General features: G+C 42.6%; 1 protein-coding gene across 7 annotated transcripts in view; it reads right to left on the reverse strand.

Annotated features, from left to right (window-relative positions):
• The window catches only part of tenm3 (teneurin transmembrane protein 3), a 390,360-nt gene that overhangs the window by 65,478 nt on the left and 309,634 nt on the right, over window positions 1–15,248 (reverse strand). For 5 of the 7 annotated variants that reach the window (XM_086034264.1, XM_086034265.1, XM_086034262.1 and 2 more), the window contains 3 exons: window positions 7,941–8,012; window positions 7,505–7,682; window positions 2,921–2,941 (listed from right to left, as the gene is read on the reverse strand). In XM_086034264.1, the coding sequence (XP_085890390.1) occupies window positions 2,921–2,941; window positions 7,505–7,682; window positions 7,941–8,012 (271 nt within the window). The remainder of the gene's footprint in view (window positions 1–2,920; window positions 2,942–7,504; window positions 7,683–7,940; window positions 8,013–15,248) is intronic. The other 2 variants (XM_086034268.1, XM_086034263.1) reach the window with 1 other exon arrangement.

Here is a 15,248-nt window from a genome sequence, read left to right on the forward strand (position 1 = left end):
ACTTAAAGCTACAACCCGGAAGTGGAATTATTTTGTTCTCCTCCTAAAATAACATTGCAATATTTTGCAATAAATATTTTAGTGCAAAATAACACAATAAAACGGAAATCTTATTTTGCTATAATGCAAACATTTTGCAATAAAACGCAATTCTACTGCATAATAACGCAATCTTAAATATTCTTGTGTCGCCCCCTGGCGGGCTCCGTAGTCTGGTGACCGACGGTAATTGTGTTGACAGCAGTTCACAGATGGCGGACAGACCGGCAAAATAGGGTAAAGTGCCCATATCTATGGAGTTAATGCATTTTCCCCAAATGCAGCATGATTGCATTTTAAAGAAACTGATGGACTTAATTTGATTAATGGTATTTCTTCACATAGGGACTCATACTGTAACTGGGTAAGGTGCTTGTAAGGGAGTTTGGGTGTGCTTAGTTTATTTGTATTTTATACATTTGTATATGCATTTTAATTGTATACTGTTCGTAGATTTTATGTAGATTTTTTTTTTACTAGTAAATTCCAGTTTAAAAAAACATGAACAATATATGCCAGTAAAAGTGTCATTTAAAATGAAATGGAATGTTAAGCCTGAATCTCAGTGAGCTGCGAATGCTTGCAGACACAGTGAATTTTGGTTTCATCAGGGTTTGTAAAAGGTTACAAACATGTTCGCAAATAGTTTTACTTGTCGCAAACAGTTTTTGCTCTCACAAGGAAATTTTGAACAAAATTGAGAATTCATTGTTTCACTAACAGCGGCAATTGTTTGCAAAGCAGTCATTAAGCAATTGTAAACTGTCGTAAGTCGTGTTGCAAAAGTTCTGTTATTCGCCAATGCTAGAGACCACACTAAGAAATAACATTTTTTGTGTTAATATTTAAGTAGCTCATGAAGATTAACCCCAAAAATGCCGTTATATACATCTTCTACGGTGGACAGCAGAAAACTGAATGCTGTAGGAGGTACGTGCACCTTTTCATTGGGTTGGGTCCGTACGCTGCTACTCCAGGAGTTGACAAACGGTCCCCAAACAGTGGCAAAGGAGCGACAAATAGTTGCTAATCTTCACAATACTGTCCCAAATGTCCGCTAATCTTCACCGTCTGTTTTTCACAAACACTTTCCCAAATGTTTGCGCATTGTTTCTAATCATCGCTAAAGGTCGATAAATGTTGTTAATGACCGAGGCGACGCCCCTTTTTTTGTTCAACATTCGTCAGAAAAGTTGACGAATCCAACATTCACTACCTTTGCAAGCATTCGCTCCTCAGTGAAATACCACCTTTATGAAGAAAAGCAGGGAATTGAACAGAGCAGCACTCTCTGCACCCTAGTTTCATGCCCAGCACAAGCGTAAAGCGTGCAAACTGTCTAACTCTGCAGTTTTCTTTCTTTTGGTATTTTTGTAGATGGCCCAGGTAGAAGTGGGCGTTTTGCAACCTTGTGAGAGGGAACACAGCCAACATGTTTTACATCTAATGAAAGCAGCTCTCCTCATTCCTTTTAAATTCAGCGCATGAGAGGTGAATGGTCTATATGGTGGAAGGACTCGCCGGAGTTCATCCATGAGATGGCCGCACGTAAAGTATATTTAATAGGAACTGCAAGAAGACCTCCATTAGCAGATGATGTGAAGTTGGCTGCTGTGGAGTGGGCAGCTGGAGACCACCTTTCACTGCCCATTGAGCGTCAATGTATGACAACCCAACCACAACACCCTCCACCGCTCTCCCTTCTTGGTGAAAATGACTCCCATCACGACCCACAGCCGTACCACTCCCGTTTTGGAGGTCAGCTACATTCAAAAAATGAAATAAAAATCCCCAAACTCTACTTGCATTTTATTTATTTATTGAACAGTGTGTCACCCCCTTTCTCCTCGTGAACTCTGAGCTTTTTTTTTCTCTGAATGGATAAATGGTAAAATGGTGAATGGACTTTTATTTGTATAGCACTTTTCTACCTTTGGTAGTCAAAGCGCCTAACACTGTTACCACATTCACCTTCTGATGATGCAGCATCATGAACAACTGGGGGTTCAGTATCTTGCTCAAGGACACTTCGAAATTGTCACAATGGCCAGGGATTAAACCCACAACCTCTGAGTTGGAGATGACCACTCCACCACTGAGCCATGCCGCCTGCTCCTGTGAACTTTTTATCCTGTACAGTCACAATCCTGTGATTAAAGGTAAAGTGGACTCCCTTTCCGTGGGAATCCCGAAAAAATGTTAGTATCTAGTCTACATGGGATGCAGATGGAGGAGATTGGCCCACGCAAAGTACATTTAAATGGAACTGCAAGAAGATCTCCACTGCAGTTGTTTGGGCAAGGTAGGCTTCTTACTGTGTGTCGCCTAGAAAGGTCATTATGTCCTCTTTTCTTTTGTCCATCAACTTGCCCTGCAACATGAGGTAACGTGATCTCCTTTTTTTGGTTAATGTATGAACAAATAGTCCAACTGGGCTAAATAAACTGCAGTTTGTTTGAACAATTAACATTTTGTCTAATCCGAGCACGTAAACGCGGTTTTCTGCCTCTGGTCTATTTTGCTCCACTAGACGAATTTGAAACGTTACACTGAGTAGTTTCTAGCTGAGGTCAAATGAGTTCAGCGGTTCACATTCACGTGTGAATGTGTGTGAAGCATAGTACCCATGCAATGCAAGAATTGTAGTTACTACCCTTTTCACCAGGGGAATCTATTTGGAGAGAGGCATTTATTTGTCCAAAAGTACAACATACTAAGTAAACTAAAAGACAGCACCTTGAAAAGAAGGGGCCACAAGTTGAAGAACTGCATTGTGTTGAATGCTTGCAGGAATGAAAACATGATTGTTGGCGTCAGAAAAAAAGGATAAAAGGAGGAGTCTGCTTTTTTTACTAGAATAATTGTGATTAATCACACTTACCTATGTCGGAAATCTTTATTTCTTATTATTGTGTGAGCAAAGAAAGAGAAGAGAGGAAACAGGAGTTAGAGAACAGATGGTTAATGTTTGGTATCACTCACACAAACACGTACGTATGAATATCAGAAACTTATAGTGGAACTCAACCCAAACATATTTTTTTCAAGAATATGTTCCCAGCAGACCCAATGGTTGAAACACGACAATCTGATTAATACTGCGTTTGTGGAATAAGTTAAGCAGGAAAATCCACCACTTTTTAGGGCTCAGGTAACGGCCAATCATGGCTCAGCTTCAGAAAACAGGTGAGCCGTGATTGGTCATTGCCTGAGCCATGAGCAACGGTGATGTCATTTTCACTCGACAGAAGTGACAAAAATTGGTCGCCCCGAGTGATGGTTAAAAACAGGTGGATTAACTCCTATTCTACAAATGCAATATTTATCAGAATGCCATGTTTAGACTAGTGAAGACACAGAGAACATATTATTGCAAATAATTTTGGGGGGTTGATGTCCACTTTATGAGCACTATGGCTTATCATTAGCACAAAACTAAAAGTAAAAGTTGAATGCAGAAAAGACAGAAGACAACCACACTATAACCACATAATTTCGATCATTTTGAAAATGTGAAGTTTTCTTCAAATCAAATCACAATTACAACAAAGAATAAAAGCACATATGAAATAATTCTGAAAAATCTGTAATCTTACCGAGGATTGGCAAGAGTTTAATGATCGAACAATAGTCATAAGAAAATTTCCAGCAGTAACATAAGAAAAACATAAGCAAATGTTAACTTTTACCCCAAATACAATGAAAACTAAAAATTCTGCACACCCCTGTTCAAATGTCAAGTTTTGTGATGATACAAAAATAAAATAAATTATTTCAAAACATTTTCCGCCATTAGTGGGACGGCCCCCATCAAAAAACCCACCAAATCTTTTCAGGAGGGGAAGTAAAAATTAACAACTGAGATAATGCGGTACAAAGAGTGCACACCCTTTAAGAAGTCGAAATGTGGTTGTTTTCAGAGTTAACCAATCACACTCACACCCACGTTAAATGAGATTCAGCACACAATTGGCACAATTTAAAGAAAGGCTTCATTAATTTTATAAGTGTGGCTTCATTGGAAGTAATTAATTAGTTTAGCTTGGGAAAACCCATAAGGGCTGAAAAATACACCTCGATATTGATATATTTCACTTTTATGGCAACATTTTCAACACATGAGTACATCCATGATGGGTCCAACGAGACGTAAAGTGTGTAATTTACTGTTGGACAATAGACACTCATTGGACAATGAGGAGGGCAAAAGAAAAACAATGCCATAATGCATAGCGAAGATTTGCAAGGGGTCAACCAACAAAAAAGGTGCACACTGGCATGTTATTCCACAATTTTTACAAAAACTGTACTTACACATGTTTTGTTGAGCACCCGTTTGCACAAGCACAGTCAGGCACTTGTGTGTGTGCAGTGAACATTTTGGGGACAAGAAGTGATTTACAGTTAGAGATGAGACACGCCAAGCAGCTGACATTGATAACAAGCACCGTGACGAGTACTTTTAACAAGCAAGAAGTGGAAGACAAGCTTGTCCCATGATGCATTTGCTTTCTCTCAAACCTTCGGCCATTCCCGGCGGCGTTGTGACCATTATGTCCATAATGCGAGCCGAGTGCGCACTCATAAATTAAAAGCCGCTGCGACCCCGGACCAAAGCAGCACTCTGATCATCATGCGTCTATGGCAGGAGGACATGTTAATTAAAGCATTGTCCATGCGTGTCTAGCGAGTTAACGACATGGCAGACATTGTGCTGACTGCTGCACCTGGTCCACTCGTTCTCCAGAGTTTATTTTGTGCCATCAAAAGATCATCAGGCGCTGCATCTTTCACATCAAAATTGGAATCTCACTTAGTGGATTTATTTCATAGCATTGGCTGGAAATGATATGGCTTCATTCTTTCAGGATTAATGCTATAGCTGCAGCGAAGCTGTGTGTGTATATCATTGTGCAGTCTAGTATAAAGTTGACACGTGACGGTTGTCTAGTGACATGTTCAATGGACATGGTGGCCAGCTACCTGTATATTAATTTTTAAATTGTTAAGTTATTAGATGTAAATGAAAAATAATGGTCATCAAAATAATTATAGACAAAATATTATCTTTTTACTGCTGCAAACAGGGTGCATATGGGAATTATGCCTTTATAATGCTTCTATCCATCCATCCATTATCTATACCGCTTATCTTCACAAGGGTCGCAGGAGTGCTGAAGCCTATCCCAGCTGCCAACGGGCTTCTAATTAACCCCAAATCAAAGCCAGCTCTTCTATTGGGCCTTTCCTGACATGTTTGCTTTCTAATAGAAGTCTGAGGGTTTTGTGTTACCACTGACTGTTATTTTCAACTGTTCCAAATTCCCTCAACCTTCACTAAGTCACAAATTCCCCCATGCCAAACATAGTGATTTTAGGCTTGTTTTTTTGTTGGTTTTCAGCAGATTTTGGAATGCTAACATTTACTGTATGTTGAAAACTTCTACATCTGACTGGTGTCAGTGGCAGGGGATGAGCTTATTTCCCCATAGTAGTATGTGTGTCTCCTCCCACTCAGTCTGTTATTTTTATGCCATATTAACAATTTTGAAGTGGTGACAATGTCTGTTCTTGTTGTGGTCATGTTTTCTTTTTGTTGTTCCCGGTTGCTCCAGTTGGGGCAGTAGGTGGATCCTCTGCTTGCTCGTGACCATAGCACCAAGTATTGAATTTTCTAGATGTCCTCTCATGTTTTCGCCATGTATTTTGCTCCTTTTGTTGCCTCAGGTTTTTCACCATAGTAAGCATTGTATCTTGTATTATTAAAGCTACCCTCGGTTGAACTTTTTGGAATTGGTGTGATCTTGTCTTTTTACGACAAGCAATTTTCGTTATTTCTTTCCTTGGCTTTTGCAAGCGTTTTTGGTCGTTCTCGTTTTCCTGGTTTTGTCATACTAGCGCCTTTAGTTGCACTTTGTCGGTCTTGCGTATTTTTTGTCTAATTAACCCTTTTTGCTCAAAACACCATCTGAGTCCATGCTTTTAGAGTCTGCTTTGGTTCCGGGTCCACTCGGAACCCTGACAGATAATAAATTGTAAGTTCTGTTCTATGCAGGCCCACTAGTTGAAACAAGGTATTCTGATTAATATTGTGCTCGTGGAAAATCGACGGCTTTGAAACAGAATAGAGAACGGTAATTACCACTCGATTTAAAAACAACAACAACAAAAAGTGCTTATCTTGCAATGACCAGTGTTAATGTTGACAAGATATTTTAATTTAATTTTAGTTATAGTCTTTTGACCAAAATTAAAATTTTAGTCCAATTTTAGTTGATGACAATTTCATCTGTTTTGCAGAAAGTATAGCACAGCTATTTGTAACTGTAGTTTAACACCAAGACACATTTAACACAACTGTGTCACTATTAAACTGTTTCAATGAAAAATGTTGAAATAAATAAGTGTTAAAAAAAAGGGTTTGGGAAGCTAGCATTGTCAATAGATCCAATGCTAATGGTGTCAAACTGCTGTAATTTACCACAGCATAATAGGGAATCAGCCACAATGTGCTTCCTTTTCAGATGCACGTTTGTCACGGCCGTGCTGCCTTGAAAGGGATGTTTGCATTTTATTAAGGATTTTGGGTGAAGTCTGTTGCCAACACGGGAAAAAAACATGACACAATGCAGTTAACATTACTACATTACTATTAATATTACTACTGTGCAAGTGTGTCACAGAAAAGCCATACAGCCAGCGGGAAAAGAGCGAGGCGAGGCAGTTTCGTGAGAAAGATAAAAAGCGCTAAATAAATAAATACATAAATAAAGGGCTCATTGACTATTAGATTAATTATTGACTATTAGATTAATTGCCAACGATTTTGATAGTTAAAGTCGTCGTGGCAGCTCTAAAGGGAACATTCTACTGCTCAATTTGTGTTTGCTGATATTACTGTAGAAGGTTTGTGCCATATATATGCTCAAAATGCCAGAAAAAACAAAAACAACTACAAAAAAAAAACCAACACTCTCACGCATACAGGCACAAATATACCGTCTATCAAATGACACGTTAAAAACAGCTATGCCACAGTGGACATTTTAAGGTAAAAAAAACAACAACAAAAACATATGGCTTAGCATGAAGTGTTGTTGGTGGCGAGTGTGGACACTTTTCTACATGTGAAGTGTCCTTTCATACCGTTTATTTTCAGGTTAAAAGTTTGTCATGAAAAGGCTACACTGCAGTGGTTGTTGGGGGCACTGGGACACCGTAACTCGTGGAGGCGGAGGGTGCCGTAAATGGCCCCAATGACACTGACACTAATTTTAACTTGCATGTATAGACTTTTTATATCCACTACATACCCTTGGATCAGATATTTTGTAAAACCTAGTATTCTTAAAAGTAAAAAGAACATACTGATTTGATCTTAGGTCAAATCATCTCAATCGTGACTTGTGTGCATTGACATGGAACTGGTTTGATTGAGATTTTAAGCTTTTTTTTTTTTTTTTACCTGAGCTCCATCACACTGGTAACATTCCCGGAGGGGAAGATCCTCCTGATATAGTTGAAGTCTCCAACATACACACTGCCATCAGATCCACACGCCAGAGCAAGGGGTGCCAACAGCTTATTACCCTCTGCTTGCCCATTGCAGCTGGGGCAAGAGATGCTGCGGCGACGTCCATTTCCTACAAGAATATGTTGGTGTTAGAGGTGAAATGAGTTCTCAAGTAATTTGTGTACCTCGAAAAAATAGACGGTCCAGTCCGTCACATATAGGCGGAATGCCCAGCTATGTTGTTTACGTCACTAGAACATTATTATTAATATGAATTATTATTATAAATTGCCATTTTTAGTGAAAAGCAAAGCTTTTTCTTTTTTTTAAAATGAGAGACTCCACACAGACGTTTGTCATAGTTGTACGAGTAAACACACTTTCTTACCCATAATGCTGCTGATGGCAGGAGGTTGTTGGGAAACAAATATGTTCTCACCGTTGCCTTTGTACAGGATACCTAGAGTAAAGATAACACATTAAAAAGAAAACAGGGCATAAGAGGGGTTAACCTGAATAAAGTGAATGCAATGTACCTGTATATAGTTTGGCAGTGCCAGTGCCATTAAGATATAGGGGTACCTAAAATCAGGAGTTGTCACAATGTTATGTGCATCCCGAGGAGTGTGAATGTATGTGTAAATACTTTTTACGACGGACCAGGACTTCACATGAGCCTGCAGTAGCCTTTCTTGTTCTATTTCTCTCTTGCACTTCGTAGTACTCATATGACTCCTTCAGTATTTCGGGTTTCCCAAATAAAAACAATTAGAAGAGGATTTTTTTTGCCTCCGGTGACAGTTTATTTGGTTTGTGCGCGCCGTCATTTAGACATGTTAAGGAAGCTACAAACATACTCATAACGTAATATGCCACCAAAGGCAAACTTCAAAATACAAGCTTACCAAATAATACATTGACGCCAAAGCAATAGCCTTAGTAGGCTTTTATTTTGAAATTTACCCATAAGGTGGTGTGATGGCTAGCTTGACTTATATATATATATATATATATATATATATATATATATATATATATATATATATATAATATATATATGTATACACACACATATATATTAGTGCTGACAAGCTTTTCATATTTTTAAACTAATTATTCGCCAAATTTTCCATAATTTAATTGCGATTAATCGGATTTTTCAACCACAATTTTTTACCAAACTTGGAACCGATATTTACTTGAGTATAGAGCTGTCCCGACTAGTCGACGTGGCCCATGACGTAAATACGTCGGCACACACAACATACCGTCGACGTCACATGTCGATGGCACGTACACACAGTCGAGAGTTCAAATGTTTCTATCCTTGCCACTGCCCTTAACCCCAGGTTTGTGTATTTTTCCTTTTTTTGCGTAATTGCCTTGCGTCTGTTTACTGTTTACTTTTTATTACTACGTAACTGCTGCTTGTTTTCCTGTCTCCTTTTTTACTTTTTGTGTTTTGTCTATGTTTATGGAAACTGGAAAGTGCCATCCATCCATTATCTCCCGCTTATCCGAAGTCGGGTCGCGGAGGCAGCAGCTTCAGCAGGGAAGCCCAGACTTCCCTCTCCCCAGCAACATCCTCCAGCTCTTCCGGAAGGATCCCAAGGCGTTCCCAGGCAAGCCGGGAGACATAGTCTCTCCAGCGTGTTCTGGGTCGTCCTCGGGGTCTCCTGCCGGTGGGACATGCCCGGAACACCTCACCAGGGAGGCGTCCAGGAGGCATCCTAATCAGATGCCCGAGCCACCTCAACTGACTCCTCTCGACGCGGAGGAGCAGCGGCTCGATGCGCGAAACTGGAAAGTGGTTTTAGCATATTTGCTAACGTGTTTTTTATTGAAGGTACTGCAAGCTCAGTTTCCTGTCATCCAGAGAGATACAAAAAGTGCAAGCTGCACTTCTGGGAAGAAAGGAAGAAGGACGAAGGAATGACCTCAGGCAGGTATGGAGCAGGGTGCTTTAGGCTCAGCCAGTGACCAACCTGGAGGAAATGTGGGTAATAAGGGTAAATAAGGGTAATAAGTAGGGATGGGATGAGATCTCGTGCTACGAGATTACGGATTAGAACGCCACGAGATTTCTCGTCCCTGCACAGCACGACTATTTTGTTTTGACAGTGTTTTGGAGTCCGGGTGAATATAGCAGATGTCTTAAAAGGAGCTGTCACCGAATTTGACACTTCCGAGGTCAAATCACGGAGTCGCAGTTGTGACCGACAACGCTCGCAACATGGATGTGGGGATACGTGAGGCTGCCTTTCAGCCACACATTAAGTGCTTATTGTGCAGGCAATGAACGCAACGCTAGTGCAGCTGGTCCAAAATTGGCCGCGTATCATGTTTGTTTAGACGTGTCAAGCGTAAATTTCCTTTTTTCACCGAGGCTCAACAGCAGCAGCACTTTTGACGTCTAAACAAAGACAGCTTGAGCTGCCCGCGCACAAACTAATTATGGACATAATCACGCGCTGGAACAACTCTTTGGACATGATGGCTTGCGATCTAGAGCAGCGGATGCCGTATCTGCAGCTCTGAGGAGCCCAGAACTACGACGAGTTGCAGAAATCTTGACACAGACGCAATGACATTCCTCTTGTTGAAGATCGACTGCGAAACAAGTTAAACTCTACAATACAATACAATTTTATTTACATAGCGCATTTCATAATAGCTAGAGCTGTAACAAAGCACTTTAAAAACAATACAATAAATAAAAAAACAATAAGAGGCAGTGATACATCTATTAATAAATATATCAGTAAATATTAACAAATATATAAAATATAAATACAAATATAAATAAATAAAGCCAATAAATTAACATAAATCACTGTATACAATTGAGGAACTGCCCCACGAGCACAGTTGGATTTTGTCAAAGTATTCAGTAAGAGGAAAGATCTCAGCTTTAGCTGTTATTGCATCTCGTGGGATTTTTGTCTCGTCCCATCCCTAGTAATAAGTCTCTATTGGACACACTAATGGACTCTGACTCAGATGACAGCAGCAATGACAATGAAGATGACCAAGAACATGAGGGTGAAGGAGGTACAAATGTACTTTGAACAACAGTCACTTAAAAAGAATAAGAGCGTCAGCCCAGGGGGCTTGCTACCCCGTACTCACGAAGCACCCCCACAGAACTCCCCGAGGGACACGGTCGTCGCCTTCTCCAGGTCCACAAAACACAGTTAGACTGGGCGAACTCCCATGCACCCTCGAGGACCCTGCTGACGGTGAAGAGCTGGTCCACTGTTCCACGGCCGGGACGAAAACCACATTGCTCCTCCTGAATCCGAGATTCGACCTCTCAACCGACCCTCCTCTCCATCACTCCTGAATAGACCTTAACACGGAGGCTGAGGAGTGTGATTCCTCTGTAATTGGAACACACCCTCCAGTCCCCTTTCTTAAAAAGGGGGACCACCGCCCTGGTCTGCCAATCCAGAGGCACTGTCCCCGATGTCAACGCGATGTTGTAGAGGTAGACAGCCCCACAACATCCAGAGCCTTTAGGAACTCCGGGTGGATCTCATCCTCCCCCGGGGCTTTGCCACTGAGGAGCTTTTTAACTTCCTCAGTTACTTCAACCCCAGAGATAGGAGAGCCCACCTCGGAGTCTCCAGGCTCTGCTTTCTCAGTGGAAGTCGTGTCGGTGGAATTGAGGAGGTCTTCGAAGTATTCTCCCCACCGACCCACAACGTCTCGGGTCGAGGTCAGCAGCACCCCATCCCCACTATATACAGTGTTGATGGTGCACTGCTTTCCTCTCCTGAGACGTGGGATGGTTGACCAGAATTTCTTCGAAGCCGTCCGGAAGTCATTTTCCATGGCCTAACCAAACTCCTCCCACACCTGAGTTTTTGCCTCAGTAACCGCCAAAGCTGCATCCGGCTTGGGCAGTCGGGTCAGCTGCCTCCGGAGTCCCGCAGGCCAAAAAGGCACGATAGGACTCTTTCAGCTGGACAGAATCCCTTATCACTGGTGTCCACCAGCAGGATCGGGGATTACCGCCACGACAAGCACCGACCAACTTGCGGCCACAGCTTTGATTGGCCGCTCAACAATGGAGGCACGAAACATGGTCCACTCGGGCTCAATGTCCCCCGACCCCCCCGGGATGTGGGCAAAGTTCTGCCGGAGGTGGGAGTTGAAACTCCTTCTGACATGGGATTCTGCCAGACGTTCCCAGCAAACCCTCACAATACGTTTGGGTCTGCCAGGTCAGACTGGCATCTTCCCCCCCATCGGCGCCAACCCACACCACCAGATGGTGATCAGTTGATAGCTCTACCTCTCTCTTCACCAGAGTGTCCAAAAGATGCGGCCGCAAATCCGATGATACAACTACAAAGTCGATAATCGAACTGCGGCCTAGGGTGTCCTGGTGCCAAGTGCACATATGGACACCCTTATGTTTGAACATGGTGTTCGTTATGGACTATCCATGACGAGCACATAAGTCCAGTAACAGAACACCACTTGGGTACAGATCAGGGGGGCCGTTCTCCCAATCACGCCCTTCCACGTCTCACTGTCATTGCCCACATGAGCCTTGAAGTCCCCCAGCAGAACGATGGAGTCCCCAGGTGGAGCACAAACAACAGTCAACCCGTCCCCCCACCCTATGTGTGGAGGTGAGCCTAGGTCGGAACTTCTCAGCCTCACACACAAGCTCAGGCTCCTTTCCTCCCAGAGAGATGATATTCCATGTCCCAAGAGCTAGTTTTGTTGCTGGGGATTGGACCACCAAGGTCCCTGCCTTCAGCCGCTATCCAGCTCACAAGGCACCCGACCCCTTTGGCCCCTCCCACAGGTGGTGAGCCCATGGGAAGGGGGACCCACGTTTCCTTTTCGGGCTGAGCCCGGCCGGGCCCCATGGGTGCAGCCCCGGCCACGAGGTGCTCGCCAATGAGCCCCACCTCCAGGCCTGGCTCCAGAACTATATATATATATATATATATATATATATATATATATATATATATATATATATATATATATATATATATATATATACACATTTATATACATACATACAGTGGTTTCCTCGAACGTCTCTTCATACGAAATTTTCATACGAAATTTTCAAGTTACGAAACGCCTCGACAGGAAAATATGCCTCTAGCTACGAAAGAAATTCCAGGATAAGAAAGGTAAAAGTATGGGGTGATACTCGCAGTATGGAGTGCTAGTCGGAACTCCGGAGTTTCCTGAACGCAACATACTCATAGCTGCTCTGCCATTGGCTAGCCTAGCATCTTCCTGGCATCCCATTGGCTAAGAGGGACCTCTTCCATATGTCTCTATGTGTGTGGATAGACGGGTAAATAGATAGATAGATGAAGCGTCCTCGTCATTCACCTCTCGGGCCATGAGGTCTTCCGATAGTTTTACGTGAATTAGAAGCGAGGAAAACAAAAAAAAAAGGACAAAATTGTTTATTTGTCCATACAAACAAAGCAAGAGATAATAGAAAAGTATGAAAGGGGGATGCGTATGGTTGATCTCGCCAAAGAATATGACCATAATGTATCGACAGTGGGTGGCACGGTGGTCGACTGGTTAGCACGTCCGCCTCACAGTTCAGAGGTTGCGGGTTCGATCCCGGCCCCGGCCTACCTGTGTGGAGTTTGCATGTTCTCCCCGTGCCTGCGTGGGTTTTCTCCGGGCACTCCGGTTTCCTCCCACATTCCAAAAACATGCATGGTAAGTTGATTGGATACTCTAAATTGCCCCTAGGTGTGATTGTGAGTGCGGATGTTTGTCTCTGTGTGCCCTGCGATTGGCTGGCAACCAGTTCAGGGTGTCCCCCGCCTACTGCCCAAAGACAGCTGGGATAGGCTCCAGCACGCCCCGCGACCCTTGTGAGGAGAAGCGGTACAGATAATGGATGGATGGATGTATCGACAGTCGGCACGTTATTAAATCAGTTGTTTACAAAACGCCAGGCAAAAACCACTTCTGAGAGAGAATATGAACCAAAGAGGGCAAAAATCAGGCACACGAACGTGATTGGCTCATGAGTGTTATGCTGTGCTATGCTGTAGGTGGTATCAGCACGTCATGTGTTTCTCCTTTAAAGTGACTTTACTAACATGAAACAAGATAGCCCCCTACTCATTCACATTTCTGAGATTTAAAGCTGCCCTCTTTCGAAATGCTTCTTTATATTCTTAGAGTGGTCCCTAAAGTGCACACGAATGTGACTGGCTCATGAGTGTTATGCTCTGTTCTACTATGAGTGAGAAACAATACAGTTATCAGCACGTCGTGTCTTCCTCCATTAAACTGACGTTATTATCACAAAACAAGACAGCCCTCTTCTCTACTCATCCTCAGTCGCTGAGGCCAATTTATTCACATGTCTGAGATTTAAAGCTGCCTTCTTCTTTCGAAATGCCCCTTTATACGACCTGCGGCAGGGGCGTTCCTGTAAGGACATAAGAACGCCCACTGGGTGTTCCTGTACGCGTTTTGTCGACCAATGAGAAGGATCCAGTAATAGCCGGGGTGTTCCCAACACGACACAGGCTGAGGGACGCGCAGTGGGTCCTCACGAATTCCATCAAACTATATCAACAATTACTAAAAATGTGGTGAATCGACAAAGCATCATGTCAGTAAGTAAATAATTATTTATTTCGACAACACTGACTGTAAAGCATTGTATTCACATAATATGCCTGTCTTGTCATCTTAAATGTATTCAAATACAATATAAATAAGCAAAAAGAAAGTCGCATATTGGACTGTTTCTGTAACGTCTTCGCTAGTATTGCAATATGCATGAAATGGCTAACAGGCTGCGCAGTTTCCAATGTAGACAAAGTACAACTCGCTGTTGTATACATATTTTATATTGTACATATGGGTCACTATAAGATAAGATAAGATAAGAATGCCATTATTGATCCCACAGTGGGGAAATTTTCATTGTTACAGCAGCAGAGATATAGGTCACACAGGGACTGCGGCATAATGTAGCCATTAATGTATAACATTGACGGCAAACATTCGGGATCAAACCTATGTAAATATACGCAGTAACATGTGTATATACACATGTATATACACACCAACATATGTCTACATAAAAAGTATGAGGAATACTCATTTTGGCCTGTACATAGTACAAAGGAAAAATACTCTAAGTGACAGTGCTGCAGTGCTGTAGTGAAATGTAAGGAACAGCATTGGATAAAAATAAAACTAGACTAATAGTAGTGGGGAATGTTGAGTATTGCACGGTATTACAGTAGTGGGGAATATTGGGTATTGCACGATATGAGCTCAGGTGCAGGACTGCACAATTGCACTAATGTCCGCCAGTTTGAAGAGACTACACAATGTTCTTGTTAAAGAGTCTGACAGCAGCAGGCAAGAAGGAACGGCGGAATCTCTCCTTTGCACAGCGAGGGTGTAACAGTCTGTCACTGAAGGTGCTGTGGAGTGCTGTTAGGGTGCCCTGGAGGGGGTGGTCCGGGTTGCCCAGCATTGATGACAGCTTGGCCAACATCCTCCTGTCCACCACCGAGTCCACAGAGTCCAGGGAGCAGCCCAGGACAGAGCCGGCCCTCCTGACCAGTTTGTCCATCCGCTTCTTGTCCCGGGCCGAGACGCCGCCTGCCCAGGTGACCACTCCCTGGATGACCGATGCAACCACCGAGTCATAAAAGTTCCTGAGGAGTGT

The sequence above is a fragment of the Filicampus tigris genome, chromosome 6 (genome assembly GCF_054856515.1).
Source record: "Filicampus tigris isolate MCC_2025a chromosome 6, RoL_Ftig_1.0, whole genome shotgun sequence".
Classification (NCBI taxonomy): domain Eukaryota; kingdom Metazoa; phylum Chordata; class Actinopteri; order Syngnathiformes; family Syngnathidae; genus Filicampus; species Filicampus tigris.